General features: G+C 34.9%; 1 protein-coding gene across 2 annotated transcripts in view; it reads left to right on the top strand.

Moving 5' to 3' along the window:
* The window catches only part of Cntnap2 (contactin associated protein 2), a 1,898,113-nt gene that overhangs the window by 605,337 nt on the left and 1,269,973 nt on the right, over positions 1–22,803 (top strand). For both annotated transcript variants that reach the window (XM_048786770.1, XM_015493731.2), the window contains one exon: positions 17,244–17,437. In XM_048786770.1, the coding sequence (XP_048642727.1) occupies positions 17,244–17,437 (194 nt within the window). The remainder of the gene's footprint in view (positions 1–17,243; positions 17,438–22,803) is intronic.

Raw genomic sequence — 22,803 nt, 5'->3', positions numbered from 1 at the left:
CTTGGCTCTTGTGTCTTTGCATGAGAGGATTTCAAGAAGCCATGAGACTTGGTAAAAGTGAAGCAAAATTTTTACAAGGGAAAGAAGAGGGGAAAAGACACTCGAGGGAAAGAATGGGTCTTCTCAGAGAGGACAGCAATAACTCACTCTTTCTGAGACTTAATGGGGTAGAAGGGGAGGTTTCTGGAGAATTGCACCGAGCACTGTCTGTTAGCTGTTGACTGACAGTGGCATGGTATCAGTCAGGTAAGTCCCTGCTGCGAACGCTTCTACCTAAAGGCGGCTCTCAGTCATTAGGCTTTGTGAAGGTCACAGAGGCCCTCTTTCATCCGGTCTGGCCTGGAACAGGGTAACTTGTGTGCTTTCTATTGGCAGAGGAGTCTGGACCTACGCTCCTCAGCCCTAAGAAGGAAGAAGAACCCTGGAAATAACAAGCTTGTTGGTCAAGGGTTTGTAGCTTACTGTTCTCTCTTAAACTCAAGCTGGCTCAGAGTGACCTGTGTGAGCTGCTTCAAAGGAAGAGTCAGAGTTAGCATGAAACTCAGTGTTCACAATGAATGCTCAACTCCCTCTTCTCACCACCCGTGTCTGCTTGCTACCTAACAACTGATGGCTCCAAATCTCTGACTTCTCCGAGACCCAGGTTCATGTATACAACCAATTTGGAATCTTGCCTTGGACATCTACAGACACCTCCAATTAAGGCTGACACACCACTCTTGTTCTCCTTCTTCAAATCTGCTTCTCTAATTGTCTTTTCCATCTCTTCCCAGTGTTAGCACCAACACACTCCAGGTTTCTCAAGTCAAAACATCTAGAAGGAATCCTTGATTCATTTTCTGCTTTTACTATGGCCATGACAGTCTCCCTTCCTGTTCACTGACAGGACCTTAAGCCAGTCCATCATTTTTTATTGTTTTTCTCTTTTTTTTGTAGTGATTAATTATTTATTCCAAGGATGGCTTTTATTCACCTGATTGGCTTGTTTCTGTTTGCTTTGGGATTGCTATTCAATATCTTTTTGCTTTTTCATGGTCCTAAATGACTTAGTACAGGGCTGGTATCCATTCACAGCTTACTTGGTGGAAGTTTGACTTCCTATAACAAATATGTTTTATAAGCCCTGTGGTTATTACAAAGATTAAATTCTTGAGGATTTAAACAAAAACCACTTATTTATCAAGTGAATATTTTAATTTCTTGCTCCTTCATTATATGTCATTAAACATCAAGTAAAATGGGTAAAATCGATAAAAATATTTTTAAACTTAATTAGATATTTGTTCAACCTGCCTCTGACTCAATGTTTTGTTCCTACAGTCATGGGATTTAAATATTTATTAATGAGATCTTTTGTGAATTAGATGTTAACAAAATAGTGAGAGCATTACTCATCAAAGTATTAATTTTAATGATAATGTGTCTTCTTATTGCAAGGTTCCTCATCAAATACAATGATAGCATATGTTTTCTTTTAATTTTTATCATGGCCAAATCAAAATATTGAGGCTTAATTAGTTGGATCCCATATTCCATAATGTCATAAAACTTAGTTTTACAAGTAGGTTAAAAACAAGTTTCATCCCAATTCTAGTCTAACATGCTTTCTACTATAATATGTTATCTTAATCTCAGGTTATAAATAAAATTATAGTTTAAGAATCAAAATTAGTGACATGGTAGTTACAAAGATGTGGGAAATTTTTCATGAAAGCAAAAGATGTTGGCTCTATTAAAGTGTGCACAGAATGTGGAGCCTATCTTGCTTTGTTTTAATGGGACTTTCATCTCTAAAATTCTATCCTGACACAATGCAAGATCAGCCAGTTCAGTCTCACATTATAGAAGAAACTATTCAAGAAAATCTTGGTGAGGAGAATTGATGACTCCACTGTATGTATGAAGATATCATTATATGTCATTTAATAGAGGATTTCCCTAAAAGCAACTGCACCATCAGCCTCCATATCTATGGGTTCTGCATCCAGGAATTCAACCACCACAAACTTAAAATAGGAAAAAAATTGTGTCTGTATTACACATGGGAAGACTTTTTTCTTGTCCCTATCCCTTAGGCAATGCAGTATAACAACCATCCATACAACTTTACATTGTATTTGGCATTGTAGGCAGTCTAAAGAGGATCTAAAATATGGTTTTAGACAACTTTTTAACTGCTGTGACTAAAAGACCCAACAAGAAAAATTTTAGAGATGGAAATGTTTATTTGGGGCTCATAGTTTCAGAAGTCTCAGTTCATCGACAACTGGCTCTATGCTCTGAGCCCAACATGTGTCAGAACACCAAAGCAGAAGAAAAATGGCTCAGAACATGGGCACCAGGAAGCAGAGAGACACACACTGCATACCCCAAAGGTTTACCCCCAGTGACACACGTCCTCCAGCTACACCCTTCTGCCTACAGTTAATAGCCAGTTAATCCCTATCAGGGTTATAATGCAGTGATTAGGTTAAGACTCTCTTAACTCAATAATTTCACGTGTAGGCTTTCTTGCATTGCCTCATACATGAGCATTTAGGGGACATCTCATATCTAAACCATAAGAAATATATACTGGGGTTATATCAGTTACATATAAAAATGGTGCTCTTTTAAGTAAGGGACAAGAGCACCCACAAACTGTTTCCAGAGTGGGTCGTGGAATCCATCTCCTGTGGATACTGAGGGATGACTGTGTTTACAAGTTCCATCTGCCTTTATCACTGTTTTCTGGTGTTGTTTCCCTACAATTTCAGAGCCTAGGCAGGTGGGAGTACTATAAATATTTTCTATTTGTATCCAAATACACCCACAATGTTTTTGATGAAATCGTTTTATCTTGCCAGTATACAAATGCCCTCTTCACTAAAACAGATTCTGTAGTTAGAATAGATGTTTATTGAAAGAGCTATTATGTGCCATTCATGGATTATTAAAATGAACTGGGGAAGGATACAATGCTTACCACCCAGGAGCTGGCGTCAAGATTGAAATAAATAATGTGTGTAGAAAGTGCTGACCCAAGAGGAGGGAGTCATTCACTGTGCGTGAATTATGGGGCAGATCACAGTACTCGTAAAAGCCATTTGAGTTAGATCTGAGAGGATGTGTTTACTATATTTAACTGTATTGATCTTGAGAATAATCCTCTTCGTATTTTTTCCTAAAAAAAGAAAAATGGAACTAAAGCAGAGAAAGTTTTTATGACCTATGTTTTCAAGCATTGAAAATTAGTATATCATAGACCGAATGAATACAAGTATAAAACTTGAAGATACAAAGCAATTTTCCACCTACTTCAAGTCAGTAGAAACATCTGTCTCAATTATCATGATATTTCACTGGAAAAAGCCCTCATCTTTCTCTCCTTTCATGAAGGATAGATCTTACTTATAATTCATTGCATATACATTTTCCTTATATCATTGCATAGGCCACTAGTACCTTTATATCATCGCATGAATCATTGTATATTTAGTTTATATAAAATCTGCATGTATCAGTTGATTCCATTTATATATGTATATATATTGCATACACATCTATATATACTGTTTTGCATATGTTATGTTAATGTGCCACTGACATGTTATTCCATGTACCATAAAATATTTTTTTAATTGAACAAAGAATATATGCATTTCTTTTTGCTCTCTGACATTTCTTCTAGTGATTTCTTTTAGAGCAGAAACTGTGCCACAGAAAATAATGAGGCTTCAGTAAAGGAGTCCCTGAGGCAGATGGCATAGAGATGTTATCTGCATCTCTAATTATTTTGTTAATAAACAATAAACTATATTTAGTTACAAGTTAGAACATTTCCATTTTGTAAATGGTCTTCTGACCCTTTTGTTTATTAAGTGAGGGAATCAATGACAAGAAACATTTTGCACAAAACACTAGATGGAGACTAGATTTTGACAATGTACATGACAATCTGTTTTGAAATTCACCTACTGTTAAGTTCTTAGCTAAAATCTCCACAAGTTAAAGAAATTTCCCACTGTACTGAATGAAATCTGAATTCTTGGGATTGATTTTCACTTTGATTTGTGTATCTGCTCAGCCATTTCTCCTGGCCATGCCCTATCCCTCTTAGAATAACTTGGAATAACTGAGTAAATCCCAGCCCTTCAGAATACCTGCCCAGTCTTTTTGCTGACCTATGTGGGCTGATGCTTTGCAGCAAGCTAAGGAATTGATTGTGAGAAGTTTCCCAGTTAAGGACGTGGTAACACCTGAGTAACAGCTGTAAATCAAGCAGAGCTTGTTAAAACTGAACTGAAAAAGTGCTCTTTTACTAGTTTTGTCCATTCTGTGTATCAGAATTTTGATATAACCCAAGGACTTCTCAAAGATAATGGTTATAGCTTAATTTTTAAAAGATTTAATTTATGCAGACAACCAAAAGAATTTAAATGATGACCACAGAAACATTCTTCAATGAGAATGCCCACATAATATATATTAAGACAAGACAAATATCTAGAATAAATATAATAGGCGTCCCCAGAAAAGCTCCAAATATTTCTCTACTGAAGATACCATGAGAACCAGAAGGGTGACTAAGGGATTACTTTTTATTATAGTCCAATCTGTCTTTCATGTGCTTTCTTTGCACCAGGCAACTGGGCCCAGGGATTCTCACATCGTGTTTCAGAGATCTTACTGCCAGACTAATATTCATTTATCATTTGATTTATTCATCATTTCATTTTTTACTTCATTGCTTCTTATATTTATTCCTTTAAAAGATATTTATTGAGTACCTGTTATGCCAAGGATAGCAATGTAGCAGTGGTTATTCATGAGGAATAAAGACCAGTCCTAGACTTCAAAAAATTTGATGATTCCTTACTTACCCTCTTGTTTAGGGTTTACTCTTTAACTGATTTCTGCAATGATTTCCTTCCTCCAGTATTCCAAATAGAGGCCAATTTATTTGATCACCTAAAAATGACTGCTGTATGGTAGAGCTCTGAATCCCTTTTTATCCCATAAATTTACTTTCTGCACTCTGTCAAGTAGTATTTTGGGGGAGCTGAATGAATAAGAATGTATTTACAATTCTCTTTGTTAAACTAGGTACAAAAACTACCCAAGAAGAGAATGATGTCATTTTCTGGACAATGCCAGTGAATGGAAAATTATTTCTAATTAACTATGTCATTTCCAAAATTCTTCAGACTTTACTAGGAACACAGCCCCCAAATTACAAAAATACAACGTAAAGAAGTAGATTTGCACATGTAAAACTGACTTCCTGCTCACACAGCTTTTAGTTTCTTGGGAACATTCATGCTTGTACCCACTAATGAAGGCTTTGTCCTTGACCACAGCTAGAAGAGCACTGAACAAAGGGATGCTGGAGGGAGCCGTGTGGAGCTCCTCCAGGAGAGTCACACAGGCAGAACCTCACAGCAGGCTTGCACACTTGCAAATGGGAAGCATGTCTCAGTGACTTCGACTTGGCTGTAATATTAACACTAATCTTTATTATTATATACAGAACACTTTCTGTGAACGTTAAAAATATATGAAAGATCTGATTTCCCATGTGACAAAACCTTTATTAGATAAAGAATATTTTTGTACATTCTCCAAATGAACAAACTAGATATTCAAGTTTGTTTTAAAAACTGTAGTAAAAATTGAAAAATTCTAAAAAAAAAAAGTAACCTCAATAGCTAACATATAGAAGTGCTCCATAAATATAAATATTTGCTGAATGAATGAACCAGAGGAATTATTCACTGTAAAAATGAAATGACCTAACTCATTAACAGTAAAAATTATATGTAGTCAAGTATTACTCAGCAATAGTGTAAATAATATCCCCATATTAATAAAATAGATCAACCGAAACCTGTATAATAAGCATTAAAAAATAAAAACCATTTGATACTATTGCTAATGGTTTTATCATTATAGTTTGCATTTCAATGTTCTTTCTATATGAAGTGAAAGACATTTAGTTCAGTCTTTTATCTAACATAAATTTCTACTTCTAAATTAATTCTGATTTTCTAGCTGTAACTTGAATATCTACAGTAATAAGGAGCTTGCTACTTTAGTTGTAATCCATTTTATTATTAGTTATATCTAATTTAATATTTTTTCTTCAATATCACATTAATATATGGCAGCCTATAGCTTCCTTTTCTAAAACCACCACCTACGGTAATACACACAAATAGTGTATTTCCCTTAGTCATGTTATTGTCAAGGACATTTTTCAAAATAAGATTAGAAATTACTTATAGTGTTTGGTAAATAAACTTTAAAATTGCAGGGTCAAGATTTTTAAACTTAATTGTCATACATTATTACATTAATCACATCATTTTTACATTGTATACAGGTATACAAGACTAATGTAAGATGAATGTAGATAATGTATGTAAAATAATGTTAAAATTAGAGTATATTTGCTGTCTCACTGATCCAGGCTCTGAATCTGTGCTGATTTCTGTGGCTATGATGCAGGACAGGAAGTAGATCAGATTTAGCTGAGGTTCGGAGTTTTTGCTGCCATGAAAACTCCATGTAGTTTTATGCAACAATGGAAGTCTGTACTGGTTCCAATTTTTGGTCTCCTAAAACATAATCTTGAGGTAATATTTGACATTTTAAGAAACAAATCAAAGATTTTAAAATGTAATCGACTTGTGAAATTCATAAATGCGTCTATTTTTTTCAAATTTCTGAAAACAAATTTGCATTTCTGTAAGTCTATTTCTTACAACTGAGACTCAGTGCTTTGCCTGTGAAGAGGTGAGCTTATAAACATAGGCCTCAGATTGACAAATGGCTTCTCTAATTTTACTGAATTGCAAGAAATTTACTTATCTTAATTATGTAAGTTACATCAGGATATTACCAGTATTGTCAAGAGATCTCCTGAAAATTCTTTTATTGTGGTAAGCTGAGCCCTGAAAGGAATAGATTGTATTTAATAATTTTCTTTTTCTTGCTGAAAAGTGTTAGTTTCAAATTTGAGAAAAGAGCTCAGTTTTCAGTTTAATCTTTGGTCAGGTTAAAAAAAATGGAAACCATTTGAGTACAATGAATACTTTATAGACAGACAAATGAAACTGACAATATTGAATCAAGAAGTAATTTTTAAACATTATTTATGGAAAACATTAATTTTACAAATGTGAAATAAAGCTAAATAATCTATATACACAAAAGCATGTATACTTTTGGAATGTGTATATTTATTGCTTTATTATTTAAAAAATAATTTTATCCTTTTATCACTAATCCTTTGAATATAGAATATAGAAATGAAGTCTCTCCCTGATTTTCACTTATAAAACTTAAACATCTCTGGTCTTTTGAGAGCAATATCATGAGATTTAGTTTCTCGTCATTCTGGGTTTTCCTCTTGAACACTCTGAGCTTTTCAATTATCCTTCAAAAGGTCAATCCCATGAGGTCCATCCTGTCACTATACATTTTATAGATTATAGTCCCTTTTTCTTGTGGATTTCCTGTTAAAGTATTGTGTTCATTCTTTATTGAATTGCCTAAATGTTTCTGATTGTTTAGTAGGACTTCATGTTTGGGATCTGAGCATTTTGTTGGTTATATGTTTAGGAATATTTTACCCAAATCCAAGGTTAGCAATCTCACAAATTTATTAATTCATTTTCAGAATCAGTAGTTTCTATTTTTTAATATAATGTACTTTATCCATACTTTCTTTTATAATTGGTGCTTTTTGAGCCTGTTTAAGAAATTTTTTCAACCACAAAAGTGATTTCATTTATCTATGTCATTTGCTAGACAGTTAAATGATTCACCTTATTTTATTCGACCTGTGTGTGTGTGTATGTGTGTGTGTGTGTCTGTGACCAAAAGATCCTACAATAACAATTTTATAGGAGAAAATGTTTATTTGTGATCATAGTTTAAGAGGTCTCCAGTCCATAGATGGCCAACTCCATTGATCTGTACCTGAGATGAGGCAGAACATCATGGCAGAAGAATATGGTGGAGGAAAGCAGCTCAGGACATGGCAGTCAGGAAACAGAGAGAGAGCTTTCACTCACCAGGGACAAAATATAACTCCAGCAGGCATCTCCACAGTGAACCACCTCCTCTAACCACACCCATCCTGCCTATAGTTACCAGCTAATATATTCAAATAGATAAATGCATTCATTAGGTTGAAATTCTCATAAGCCAATCATTTTAGCACCTCTAAACTTTCTTTTTCTTTTTTGGTAGTGGGGATTGAACCCAGGGGCACTTAACCAAGTCATATCCCTGGCCTTTTTATTTTTTTGTTTTAAGACAGGGTCTCACTAAGTTGCTTAGGGCTAATTTGCTGACACTAGTCTCAACTTTGCAATTCTCCTGCTTCTCAACTTTGTAAGCCTCCCAAGTCTCTCGAATTACATGCATGTGCCACCCCACCTGGCTCACATCTAAACTTTCTTGCATTATCTCTCACATGAGCTTTCCGGGGACATCTCATATTTAAACCACAACACATCTCTTATAACTTGATCTGCATATTTTAAATGTGAGTTTTAACTGTTGTGTACAACATTTCCTTTCTTCCTGTGTGGATATGGAATTCACCCTGAATGCATTATTGGAAATATGACTTCTGTCATACCTCAAGTGCTGATACACACACGCATATATGTAGTTTGTTTCAGAAATCCGTATTTTGCTTATTTGATCTATTTATCTATCATTGCACTAATGACCCTTCTGTCTTCACTAATGATAGTTTCAGAATATATCTTAGAATCAACAAAATATGTGTAGTAAGTCAGCTTGCCATCACTCTGACAAAATACCTAAGAAAATCAACTTAAGAGAAGGAAAAACTCACTATAGCTACTTGGTTTCAAGGTTTCAGTCTATGGCCACTTGGTTCCATTGATTCTGGATCTGTGGCAAAGAATCATCATGGCAGGCAAGTGTGGCAAGGCAAAGCAACTCACCTTGGTGGCCAGGAAGCAGAGAGAGAAAGAGAGAGAGAGAGAAAGGGGCCTGAGACAGGAATGCACTTCAGGGACCAGTGACCTCACCTCCTAAAGTTTTTATCTTCTCCCAAGAGCACCACAGTGAGGGACGCAGCAACCATATGGATAAATCTTTGGGCCAATTCACTGAGGACAAGGGGAGGGGGAGATGGATGTGAAGATTACATAATGTACGAAAATATTTTTGATCTTATACAGCAAGCATAGAAATATAGTTAGATGCCATAATTTCAAGATCAGATTATCCATAGAGTAAATTAAATTTACATAATTATTTCTAAACATTATATATCTTTTAGCATAGAATCAGTAATGGGTATCTTAGTTTATTATTTATATTAAGACAAATTGTTCTGGGATGTGCTCAGATTTCCAGACAGTCAAAAACATTTTACATTATGGTTCAGTTAATTATCTTATTAGGTCTCTTTACCAGTTTTATATAATTGACAAATTTCATAAGCATGTCTTCATGCCTTAAATAATAAAAATATTAAAACTGACAGTATACAGGGTGAAATCCTGTGGCACATCATTAGGGAGCTCTCTTCAAGTTGACATGGCCATTAATCAACATATTTGGGGCATGATTATTAGCCATTTTTGAATCTACCTAAAGCTGTTATCTCCCAGGCCACATTTTGCCATTTTATTACTTATCAGAAATTTTGCCAAATGCTCTGCTGTAATTAAAGTTGGAGATGCATCTTTGGAATGTATTGTGTTCTATTAAATAAGAACTTGATTTTAAAGGGAAATCTTTGTAACCCACCAATACCACCTCCACTATCACCAGACCTCCATCTCTCTTCTATTCTAAGTATTCACAATGCACACCCAAGAATTTAAAGAAGGTGTTTTCTATACATTTTAAATTTTCCAATTCTCTCCCTTTTAACATTGATGTTTTTCCCCCTGTTCTGTGGCTCTTGTTGATGTTGTGCCTGTCTCTGAATTTCTGGCAGCAGCTTTGATAAATATTCAAAGGAACTAAGATTACCTTTTATGAATAATGTCAGTCCTTTGGGATATAATCTGAATTTGAATGTTTCCAAAATGTCAACACAGCTCCATTTCTTACTAGGTCCTAACTCATCTCAGGAGATGAAGCCTCATGCTCAGCTCTGCTGCTCCCAGAATGCTCTGAGAACCGTTATCCTTGGAGAAGGACGGAATGGGAGAAATAGCTCTGTCTTCCCGCCGTTTCATCCTATCTGATGATACGATATCTTTCTTCTCTGTTGCTTCAAAAATAGCTGTCATGCTCTTTTGTTTCGGTGTGATTTTATAAAAGCATTAATTTATCCATTTTTTTAGGAATGACTGTGATGCTGCTTAATTCTTGCTGAGGACAGATGTTAATTAAAGGGTATGGCTCCCTTCAATGGCTACTCTGATCAAAAAGTGTCTGCACATGGCTGAGGCTATTTATCCAACTTTTCATAGATCCTTGCAGGTGTTTATGTCCTGCTGTAAATAAAATCTGAGCTCAAAACCTGAGCTCATTAGCAAGTCCCTTTAGCATTTCCCAAGGTGCCTATTATTTTTCTTTAACAGTGAGATAATTCTCAACTAGGATGCTTACACTTTGTTTTTTTTTTAAATGTCACACTTCATCAGTCGTATGCTTTTAGACCAGTCTTCCATTTACACATCATGACACCCATCATAAAGTGCTCTCACTACGTGCTCTTTTCAGCTCTCTTCTCAACTCATGGGATGGTGGCTCTTTTTGTATTCAGTTTTTTTTGGGAAAAAAAAAATTCTATCATGATTTCTTTAAAAATTTTTATTCTCTGTACAATTAAAATGGGTAGATTTACCTCTGATGAGTTTTTCCCTATCAATGAATACATTCTTTATGACAAAAATGACTTTTTGGTTCATGTTACCATTTGTAAATGCTTTATTTCTTCACTTTCTGTATCATAATTGTCACTGCTTTAATGGCATGTATTACTTCTTTTATAGTTTCCCGAGAAGTTAAAATGGATTTGTTCCCAATGGTCCTCATTGCTTTGAAGTTAATTTGTATTGAACTCTTGACTTTGTGGCATTCATTTTCTTTCTTGTGATTGTGAATTTGAGTGCACATGCCCCTCCCTCCCCCCAACCCATGCACACCCTTTCATGGTCACTGTCCCTCACCTTCTCTTTCTACTTCTCGTCTTCTTTTCTCCCTTCTACTCTAACGTTCTCTAATCAATGTCCCAGGAAACCCTGTCTAAAGCCATTTCTGCATTGCTGGCCCTGTGCCTTGGCCTCTGAGTCATTAGGGAGTTCTAGGTCTAGTGACAAGCCAAAGGCTTGTCCAAGTACACATGGCCTGTTTTCTCACCTCTTGGTACAGTCTTGTAGAAGTCACATATCCAAGAGAATGAACAGTTATTTTTTTTTCCATTCTCATTTCAAAAGCAAATTAGACTTTAGCCAATCTTGGTCTCTAGCCCTAACACAGGCATCCTGTTGCAGACACACACAGGTAACACATTCACCAATATTTCCTAAGCACCAAGGGTCCAGTTGCCGCTGATGTTTTCAGCTCTCAACTCAGCCTCAAACCTTCCTGTTGTCTGCATTTGGGTTGCATTTCTTGTGCATGGAGATGCTTATCTTATTTCTGATCCTGGCCTATGTCTTTTCAATTTTCTTTTTATCTGTCTTATCTAAAAATATTGTGTATTTGGAACAGAAGGAGACCTCAAAGCCTGAACTCATAATGCTATCTTGCCTGGAGTCTCCTTTTCAATTTATTGTTTTCATCTGATACATATTTCACAGCCAGTTATTAAAGGTAGCTCTCTCCTTAATTGAAATTGTTTTCACTGTTTTCTTCTAAATTAGAATCCAGCCTTACAGTCTCTGGTGGCCTTACAACTGTCAGCTTGTGTGGCATGTTTATTCAGGAGCCATTTATCACTAAGAACGGAGCTCCATGCCTTCTCTGGAACCACCCACTGAGCTCTTCTTTGCTCTCAGAGATACTGAGTTACAGAAAGCAAAGGGAAAGTAACTGTCCTGTGAGTTCAGAGCACTGACTGAATCCATTCAGAGAACTCACACCCTTTGCTCCAGGTTCTCTGTTGTATTTTCTCTCTCAAGGATCCATCATAGAATGAGCACCTAGAACACCAACTCCCTGTATCTTTTACATTCTCTCTCTCTCTCTCTCTCTCTCTCTCTCTCACACACACACACACACACACACACACACACACACACACATGCACACACACAGAGAACTGCCTGTCTGTGAGAGAGAAAAACAGTGGAAGGGAAAAATAGGAGAGGGGAGGGAAAGAGAGAGGGAGTAATTCTTATTATTCAGGAAATAGTCTTGCAATAAGTACACATCATTCAAGTTATTCCAACAATTTACTCATTATTTGCTGGATAGTTTTTGTTTTTTTGTTGCTAGGTGAGAGTTCTTAGGTCTTCTAGTGGTTCACGACTATTCACTGTCAATATCTCTACCTCCTTTCCTTCCTTTTCAGTATCCACTCAGTTTCTTTGAGTGTCCCAGTATGCACTCCGGCCACTTGGGCATAGGAAAATCAAGTCCTCCTAAACACCCTATTCTATGCTGGTAGATACTTCCACCCTTTTACGTACCTTTTTCCAGACTTTTTTGTAATATAAGAGGTATCATTCTTAATCCTTGGATCAATAGAAGTTACCACAAGCCAAATGAACAAAGTAATCAACTTCCCCAAATTACATGCTTGATAGATCAAAGAGAAAGAGGAAACTTTTCATTGATCTTTCCACCATGTTCCTCTTGCAAACCTGACTTTTGCCCTCCCCTTAAAGTTAATCACTATTTTCTCCACATAAACTGCTACTAAAAATAAGCTTTTATTTGCACTTCCCCTGCCTTTAGATTTTTGCCTCCTTTAAAGTCGACAGTAAATTCTTTGCTGCTAAAAGTAATGAGATAAATGGGATTAAGTAGCCATATGTTAGTTGCCTACTCACCGAAAAATCATAGTGCAGCAAAATGTGGGTAATGTAAGAAAATTTATTTTGGAGTATTCTTTAGCATGACACTTAGGAAAAGAATTCTAAGTTTTACCCACAAACACATTTCCACCTTTTTTTCTGATTGTATTAATTATTTGCTGACTTCATTGACCAAATTATCCTATTTCTTTTAGTCATGTGTACATAAAAATTTATACACCATTGAGGACAACTTTTTCAAGCTTTAGAACTGCATGTCTAATAAGTTAGAAGATATATTCATCATCTCATGGTGGCTGAGTATATTGATATCGCCAAAATTGATCTGAGACCCCTCCAAAATTTTACAGAATTCTAGAAAATAGGCATGTGGATGAAAAATGACTATAAAACATATTAGGTATTAAAACAGGACAAAAGTTAGTTATGTAAATAACACACAAATGTCAAAGCAAGGACAAGTAACTCTTGCTGGTGAGCAGGCTATGTAGAAAGTGGCTTCCCAGTGGTTTTGTCAACTAGATTCCCCAGGACACAAATTTTGAGATGGAGATAGCATGTAGGAAATTAGTCAGGGAGCACTTTGGGGATGAAAAGGTAAGGAAGAGAAAGGAATGAAGCTGAGAATAGAGGAAGAAGTTAGGTACAATACAGTCTCAATGAAGGAAGCCCACAGGAAGCTCTGAGACTCAGAATGAACTGCAGAATGGCCACAAGTTGAAGCAGGGTGCTGGTCCTTGATGGCCCCAGGCCGGCCGGTCATGACACTTATAACACCAGGAAGGGTTATAAACATGGGTACAGTTCTCATTCCTTTTCCAGGAAATCCCTGGGTAATATTTCAAGGGAACACACGGACAGCTCACTAATTATTTACCAGGCTGATTGGAAAGAGAAGGGTGGATGGATAGAGTTTATTCCAGGAGTGTCTCCTGTGTATGAATTTGCAGGGAGCTTGTTTCCACAGGCAATGAAGGTCAGTGAAAAGGTAATGAGCAGGGATGAAAAAGGATCAGATTAGCATTTTAGAAAGATCATTCCAGTAAAACTATGCATTGGAGATATGAGACCAGTTGAGATAGTAGTTATCACATAGTCTACACACACCCTACAGATAACACATATGCTGTTTAGGCACATACTATATATAAATCTTTTCTGAAAGTTTTGAAGTATTATTTAGATATAGTGAAAAGCACATATTTTATTTTTCGGGGGGAGATTGGTCTTGAGCAGGGGTTGACAATTTATAGCCCCCTGTCCAACCACCAGCATGAGTTTTATTAACAACTTTTACTGGAACACAGCCACATTGACTGACAGAATTTGGTACTTCTAATAGAGATAGCACAGCCTTCATAGCCTAAAATGTTCAGTTTTTCAAACTTTTACATAAAAAGTTGTCTGGTCCTTGATTTAGATTTCCAAATAATGTCACTTAACTCGAGATGTGAGAAGCTAGGTGCCGTGTATTCGGAGTTCTACCTCCTATCCTTTGTATGACTGTAGTTGCACATTTCACTACTCTTTCTGTTATAAACCCTCGAATTCAGTGTTACTATTTTGCTTTAAACTCTCAATCGTTTTTTAAAAAATTAAAATCTCGAACAAGTATTTTATATTTACTGATCTTTTAACCATTACTTCTATTTTATCTTTACTGATATTCAACATTCATTTCTTCATGAAAATATGAGCTTTAATATGGTAAAAATTTCCCTGAAGCTACAAATTTATTTTTTTTCCTTTTTATCATGTCAGAGATGTGGCTTCCTTATTTTCTGGCTCACATTGTTTCTTCTGAGAAGTTATTGCCCTTTGATGATGTTAGTTTTTCTCTTTGACATTTTACTTTCAGCAAATGGTTATGAAATGAATTGGTGGTTTTTCTTGGTGTTTATCCTGCTTAGAATTCAATGAACTTCTCAGATATTTGAATTTATATATTTTAGCCATTGTGTCATCAAATAGATAAATTACATTTGTAAGCAAATATATAAAATACAAATATATATAATGCAAACATATATAATACAAATATCTATATATGTATATATAAATACAAATATATACAAAAATACAAATACACACAAATATATATATATATATAGTTTTTGTGTGGTACTAGGGATTGAATTCAGGGGCACTTGACCACTGAGCAACATTCCCACCTTTTTTTAAAATTTTTTATTTTGAGACAGGATCTCACTAAGTTATTCAGGGTCTCTCTAAGTTGCTGAGACTGACTTTGAATTTGTGATTCTCCTGCTTCAGTCTCCCAAACCACTGGTATTATAGCTATGCACCACCTTGTACAGCTGTATATAGCTATTTATAAACCAATCTATAACCTTAATGTCTTAATCTGCTAATTTCACATTTCTGTTATTTTGGAATACATTTCCTTCATTGGTTTTCCTCTGGTTATGAATCATATTTTTCTGCTTTTGCACAGGTCTAGCGTTGTGTGCGTGTGTGTGTGTGTGTGTTCTAATTTTACACTGGGTATTATGGTTGCAACGTTGTGTAGTTTCTAAACTTTCATGACCTTGCTTGATGGAGTGTAGAATTGTTTATGGAAGAAGTTAACTTCTTTGTGAATCAGAATCACCTTTTCCAGTAACCTTTGTTAGGGTATATCCAGAGTAGCCCTTGTTCTAAGACTCTGTTATCCCTGCTTCAAGGCATAACCTTTCAGGAATGTCTACTGAACGACTGGATGTTTGCTAAGGCCTCTCCCTCTATATAGTTTGACATCAAATTTTCTAGCCCCATGCAACCTTTAGTGGTTCATTTCACAGCTCCTATAAGCTAGTCCTGTGGTGTCTTAGTCTGCAAACACACAGCAAAATATTGATTCAGAAACTTGACTTCACAGACTTCCATGATCCCTATGCAGTGTTCTAACTCTCTTTCCCAAAACAGCTGTCCACTCTCTTGGACTCTGTCCTGCAATTTCCAGCTTCCTCATCAGTGTTGAATTCTGGAAATGGAAATGGTCTGTTTCCATTTTCATGACACTGCTGTACTCTGGGATCTGCTTCCCTGTACCGTGATCTGGAAAGTGCACCGTGCCAAATGCAAGGAGCCTGGTGGCTTTGCCTCATTAATCTTCACTCCGTGGATCAGGGTCCTGCCCTCCCTGTGGTCCTGTCCTTAAGAACAGTGTTATTTTAGAAAAAATATATTTTGTCAGTTTTGTAGTTGTTTAGAGAGTTATTCTATCAGAGCCAAAAGAAAACATAAGCCATATAAACATTGTTAAATGAATGATGTATGGGTAATGATTTATAAAATGATTTTTTATGAGAGTTCTCATAGAATAAATTATTTGGCCATCCTTTGAATTCCTTACTTAAACAATGATATGTATTATGTTGATATATCATACATTGGAAAAGCCGCTGAATATTTTTCTATCATTTCTGCCTGTTAGTAGCTGAACTCACCCTAGATTGTAATGCCTCTTAGCACTAAGCATTATTCGGTATTTTCTGTCACTTTTTTTTGTGTGAAGCTATAGTGGTTAATATTAAGAATATCACTAAAAATTGAGTCTTTTGATTCTAAGTTAGAGTCACTGTCTAATAAATAATCTTATATTCTTACTATTACCAATTGGTCATCCTATTTTACCAAAAGATGCTTAATTTTATTCAATGTTTCAAATTATTTTTCTAGAAATATGGTAAAAAGAGTCAGTGGATTCTTTCCCTGAGGTGATATATACTGCCTGTTTCTCTTTCCTCTCACAAAATCAGGGGTCTAATGTAAGATTAGATCTCATTTTAAGAACTAAAGTACTTACATTCTTTGAACTCTGAGCTTCTTAAGGCAAAATGTATTTGAGAGTTGTGTATGATTGGTTTTTGTTTCATTTATAATTTACTAAAAGTTAAAACCTTTACATGAAAGAAAAGGAATTAGTTACTTTTTTTTTTTTTCCTGGTGATTTTAGCAGAAGAGTTCGTGGTAAATTGATCAACCCTCAGCCAATTAGACTTTGACATGTACTAATAAGATCTAATTGAGGAATTATGAAGACATTTGCTCAGGAGAAAATGAGCACATAATTACACCATAAAGAGGTTAAAGAATCAATGTTACCCAGCTGGAAGACTATTAGTTGAAGTCCCAGTGGCATCTATAAAGGACACTTCATAATATATCTGCGAAATACAACACTGACAAGGCCAATTAAGATATGTAGAATAATCTGTTCCAATTGTACAAGTTCAACCTCAAATATTCATCTTTCCCTCTTGCCTCTACCCTCAGGTGCTGGAGGATGGTCTCCATCTGACAGTGACCACTACCAGTGGCTTCAGGTTGACTTTGGCAACCGGAAGCAGATCAGCGCCATTGCAACCCAAGGGAGATACAGCAGCTCTGACTGGGTGACCCAGTATCGAATGCTCTACAGTGACACGGGGAGAAACTGGAAACCCTACCATCAGGACGGGAATATTTGGGTGAGTCATTATCAGAAATGAGAAGAGAGAGACAGAATAGAGGTACCAGTATTTGAAAATGGGAGAGGACCCACAGGTTAAGGTACTCCAGGCCCTCCATCTCTTGAGCCGTATGTAGCTTTATTTTTCCATTAGAACTATTGATAAACCAATTATTAAATATTTATTCATTATTTAGTCTTGTGCATTGAAGAATTTCCAGAGACTGCAATTTTTTTTTTTCAATACTTAGCAATTGGTCTTATTGTATCACAATGGGTCTCAGTCTGTTATGTATTCAAATTACCTGAAGAGGTTTAAAAGTATGTGGATGTCAGTCATACCCAGAACAAAAAGATCAGAATCGCATCAGTGGAAAATATGATTGATGATATTGGTAACTTTTTGAGATAGAGAACTTTAATTAGAATAAAATATTAAAATCATGAGGAAAATAACTTAGAGAAACAGGAGCACTAGCAATTTACCCACACTATAATTGTACTTTATACCCTTATTACAGATCTATATTTATTCTCTTACTGTGATAGAAAAACAAGGTTTTATTCATGTACTCAGAAAAACCCTCAGTTAAATTGGAAAGTAGTATTTATTCAATCAATTATTTAGCACATTTGAATACATTATTTAATACTAAATTTTAAGGAATCTATTGTAGTTTAACTACTTCAAAAAAAAACAGTTACAACCAAAAAGCCATTAATATTATAAGCAAAGAGAAGGACAAAGTGGAGGAGAAGGAAATATTCATATTTTACATTTACCCTTCACAGTTTAGACAGAGTACTGGGTACTTTCAACCTGATCAGGCCCATTTTTAGGGAATTTATACTTTACAAGAATAAATTTATTTAAAAAATGAATACAAAGAATCCCAGAGTTTAGAATTCCAAGCATGGTTATCACTTCCTCAGCAGTGTCTAATAACAGTAACTATCATGTGCAATAAGGATACCTGGGAAATAATACCTGGGAAATAAAAGGTGTGCCTGCCCAAATAATACTCCCTTGGAGCTGTAATTGTATAGCACAAACATGTGTGTATTGGAATGTATAACTTATAGGAAACAAGTGTAGGAAATGCTTCAGTGGAAAGTCATCTAACAATTATGATAATTCAATGCCTCAGGCATAAATTATAGCAATGGGATTGTTCGCCCAGGATAGACAATGGAATCATGTAAAGAGCTTTAAAACAGAAGGTTGCTTATGTCCCAAACTCAGATTTGGATTTAATTGGCCTAACATGCAAAACAGGGAAAGGGGTTTGGGGATTTAAAAGTTCTCAAGGTTATTTTTTATCATTTTGCCAACATTGAGAACCATATTTTAGATTGGCTTCAGTCTGCAGGTAGATTGTGGGTAAAAATAATTTGTAGTGAAAACAAGTGGAATAGAAAATTAGAACTGACCTGCCTGAAAACCTAGCAAAGAGAGAGAGGGACAGAGACTGACCAAGTGAGCAGTCAACTAAACAACAGATCAACTAATTGTGTGTAAATAATCAGGGCTGAAATCACACTCTATCCAGTTAAGTAAGTACTCATTATTTTCTGCCTTTCTTTCAAATCTAAGATCAAATTATGTGAAGAGCTGAAAGTCAGACTCCAAACTATCTTTCACATCTGTGTTTTTATAAAGTTTTCACCTGACAATTAAGAAATATTCATATCCTCTGGCCCCTGGATGTGTTAAACTGTAATGAAGATGGCTGCCAAAATGTAGCCACAGGGGATCTGTTCAGGTGCTTAACAGATTAGTCACAGTATGAAGTGAATGAGGAGACACAAGTTAAAAGGGTGAAAGAAACTAAAATTTTCCAGGATGACATGGACTCTTCTGGTGCTGTACAAAATACCAAAGCTGTCCTGCGGTGAAAATATCACAAGTTGTGAATGTGGATTGGGTCTCCAGGGTTCTCAGATATTTGTGAAGGTGATATAGGATATGTTTCTATAGTCTTCTACCTTTCTGTTTTCATTTGGTTTCATTCTTTCAAATCATATATATTTTCATTAAAATTAGCGGGCTATGTGATGAGTGATTGTGGGAAAAAATGTAGTGAAGTAATCATGAAATTTTAAAAATCAAGTTTAAAATGAAATATAGATATTGTGAACCACATTTAAGTGTCAATAAGCCCGCCACATGATGGCTCTAATCTTAACTATTTTTTAATGATATATGACAGAAATGATATAATCCTAATATGAAAAATAGTTCATTGCTTTGATGTATTCTAAAAGAGATCAAGTTCATTGACTTTTAAAAATTTGTGAGTACTTCAGAGCTTATGTCTTAACAAGCATTAAGTGATTAGAATTTAGCTTCTGTAATATCAACAAAAATATTTTAGGCTTAAGTTTATTAAAAATGTTAATTCAATACTAGATTTTCTTTTAATCTGCTACTTCTTAACCTCATGTAATTTGGATTTAAAAGAAAATTCTAACCTCGATTAGATTAGATGGCTTTTGATGAACAACACCTTCTAAGATTTCAGAGTCAAAGGATTTCATTTTGATGTGTTTGAGATTGCCATTCCTAAAATGATCGATTACCTCAGAAGAATGTAAGATAATGTAAATTCAATCTCTTCAATATTTAACAAACGTCAGTGGCTACTCTTTATACAGTTGTTGAGAAAATAAATGACATGACTTCTTTTCAATAATATTTTTAAATGTCCATGGGGATATTCTATATTTTTATCATTAGATACTATATTAAAATATAAAATATTAAAATATGCAAAGACCAGAGTATTCTGACAGTTTTATAAGACTTTAAAGTCATGAATCTTACATTGTGGAATGAAAATGGCTTTTGAATAGATTACTAAAGAGTAGTTTATCTGAATATTTAATAGACAAAGATATAATTTGTTAAATGTTCCTAATTACCCAAACCTTCTACTCCTATTTGATAATACTGAGTATAAAAGAATCCTATATACTTTATTAATGATACCATTTCCTTCTATTTAGAATTTCCTTTCAAATGTAAAAGAAATTTGTGGATTGATAAAACTGCCACCCCCCTAGTCACTGAATTAATCTATACCACAAACTCTGACTTGTGTACTTCTCAGCAGTATTTTCAGGTTTCCTAAGTATAATGTGTGGGAGAGAAAATTATTCTGTATAAGCATTTCTTATCAAAAGTCCATTAGACATTACATTAAATAAGAATTCCAATAGATTTTTGCTAAGAAGGTGAATTCAGTTTTACTTGGTTTTGGAATGCAGGTATTTGGAAAAAATAGAAAAATGGATTATTAATAGTGAATGCCTTATTCAAATACCACCATTATTTTGCAGGACACTTACTACGAATTTGCCTGTACTGTAATATGGACATAGTTATTCTTTTTGAATTATTTTCTTAATCATGAGAAAGTCCTTATATATTCCTAATCATCTTTTTAAAAAAAGAATTAATTCCTTTTGTTAATGGTGGATGCTAAGCAATTATCAGATTAGGATGAGTTACCTTGTATCTACTAGTTAGAGTCCTGCTGGGAGAAATGTTTTACCACATTTGAATTATATAGTTTTATACTTACCAAAATAAGAACATAAAAGTTTATATTCTCTAATATATCCCAAAGAATATTTCTTGGCATGACCTGTTAAAAATCTGGGTTTTTGTTATATACAGGCATTTTCTATCCATGTATACGCATACATAAAGCTACATTGTTTTTAACAAATTAAAAATATTTCAAAAATCTTGAAGGCAAATATAACAATTAATAGATAAATATATTAAATGTTTTGTTTTCTGAACATCAAATTAATAGCTGGAATTATATACTCCACTATATTTTTAAATAAATATCCCATTAATCAATTTTGTTTGTCAAGTAGATGCCAATACATAAGATTGAAAGGTCTGAGCTGCATGTCTTGGTTCATTTATTTGTTTTGTAAACTTAGAAGATGTGATTTCTTTCTTTTGACCTGAAATCCCTAATCTAAGAAATGGGAATAATAGCAAATGGATGATTTAGCTGAATATATAAGTAAGGAAATTTTGCAAACTATGAGGCTTTAGAAACACAAGTGCTGTCAATTATAGAAGCATTCTGTGAATCAAGTGTAGTGTGTCCTTTCAGTGAGAAGAGCCTGCAATGATCACTGTCAGGTTTATTCATCATGCTACCTTTTCCCTATCCTCATGCATGATTTGAAATACCTGACAGTATTGTTAATGAAGGACACATGACTTAAAATAGGAGGTAGACCGCACAAATCTCTGGCATATTTTTCAAATTAACAAAGGGAAGAGCATGGCTAAATGCATCGGTAGGTAGGGCAATGCAGGCTGGGCCAGTGACTCATGATAGGGAGGCTCAGCTCTGGGCCAAGTGCCATTGCAATGCTTGTAACAAATTATCCGTTACCATAATGATGGCCCTGTGTGCAATGAGCCATGTAAGGGGACACTGTTCAAAATGAATACATTGTTCTGTGCTTTCTTTTTGGCCATTTGTTATAGCAGTTGCACTAATTTTCCAAACCACTCAAAAATCTGTTCCCATAATGTTGTGTTTTATAAATGTAAAACATGAATACCTCTGTTTCACAGTTCAGTAGTATACAGAGATTCTCCAAAAAAGTCTGGAATTTTTTTTCTGCAATTGAAACTAAGGAAGAAAGCCATCCCTGTTGCTTGATCATGCGTCGTCCATCACATGATATCTTCCACTTAGCACACTAATGGAATTCTCTTCACCAAAAGATGGGAACTACCCATGCTTGTTTATGTATCCATGTGCCTGGTTTCTGCAATCAGATATTTGAGAAAGGACCAGACAGGCATATTCAAAATAATTTTATAGATAGCTTATAGAGAAATAAAACACATCAAAATAATCTGCATTAAACACTTTCTAAAATGAGCTTTGATATAAATGGGGTGAAAATCTTCAGGACTTGTATAGAAGAAAACAATTTCCAAGGTGAATTTAAAGTAAGTTTCTCATTTCTGTGAAATAGATTTTTCTGTTTACTCCTGCCTTTGACTGGGTGATATTTTTAAAGTTTCATGAATTTTAATAGGGTGAGTGGATATTCCAGATCTTTTTACATATACTATAATGCTTCTACTAGTGAATTGTGATCACCTTTCTAAATATGCATTTGTATTGTGAACATCTCATTTTAAGGGGTCATGAGTTTTCTTCTTGTGTCAATTTGTGAGTCACTCAACATCCTTTATAGAACTATTACTTAAAACCATTGTAACAAATGTGATTATGTGTTTAATTTTCTCCCCAAATTGGAAAATATAAATACCATTTTATTAATAATATTGAATACATTTTTGTCAAACATTATTTGATGAAGAAAAGTATACCACTC

This window comes from Marmota marmota, unplaced genomic scaffold, assembly GCF_001458135.2.
Source record: "Marmota marmota marmota unplaced genomic scaffold, marMar, whole genome shotgun sequence".
In the NCBI taxonomy this organism is placed as follows: domain Eukaryota; kingdom Metazoa; phylum Chordata; class Mammalia; order Rodentia; family Sciuridae; genus Marmota; species Marmota marmota.
The sequence above is the reverse complement of the archived record's forward strand: the minus strand, read 5'-3'. Positions and strand labels throughout refer to the sequence as shown.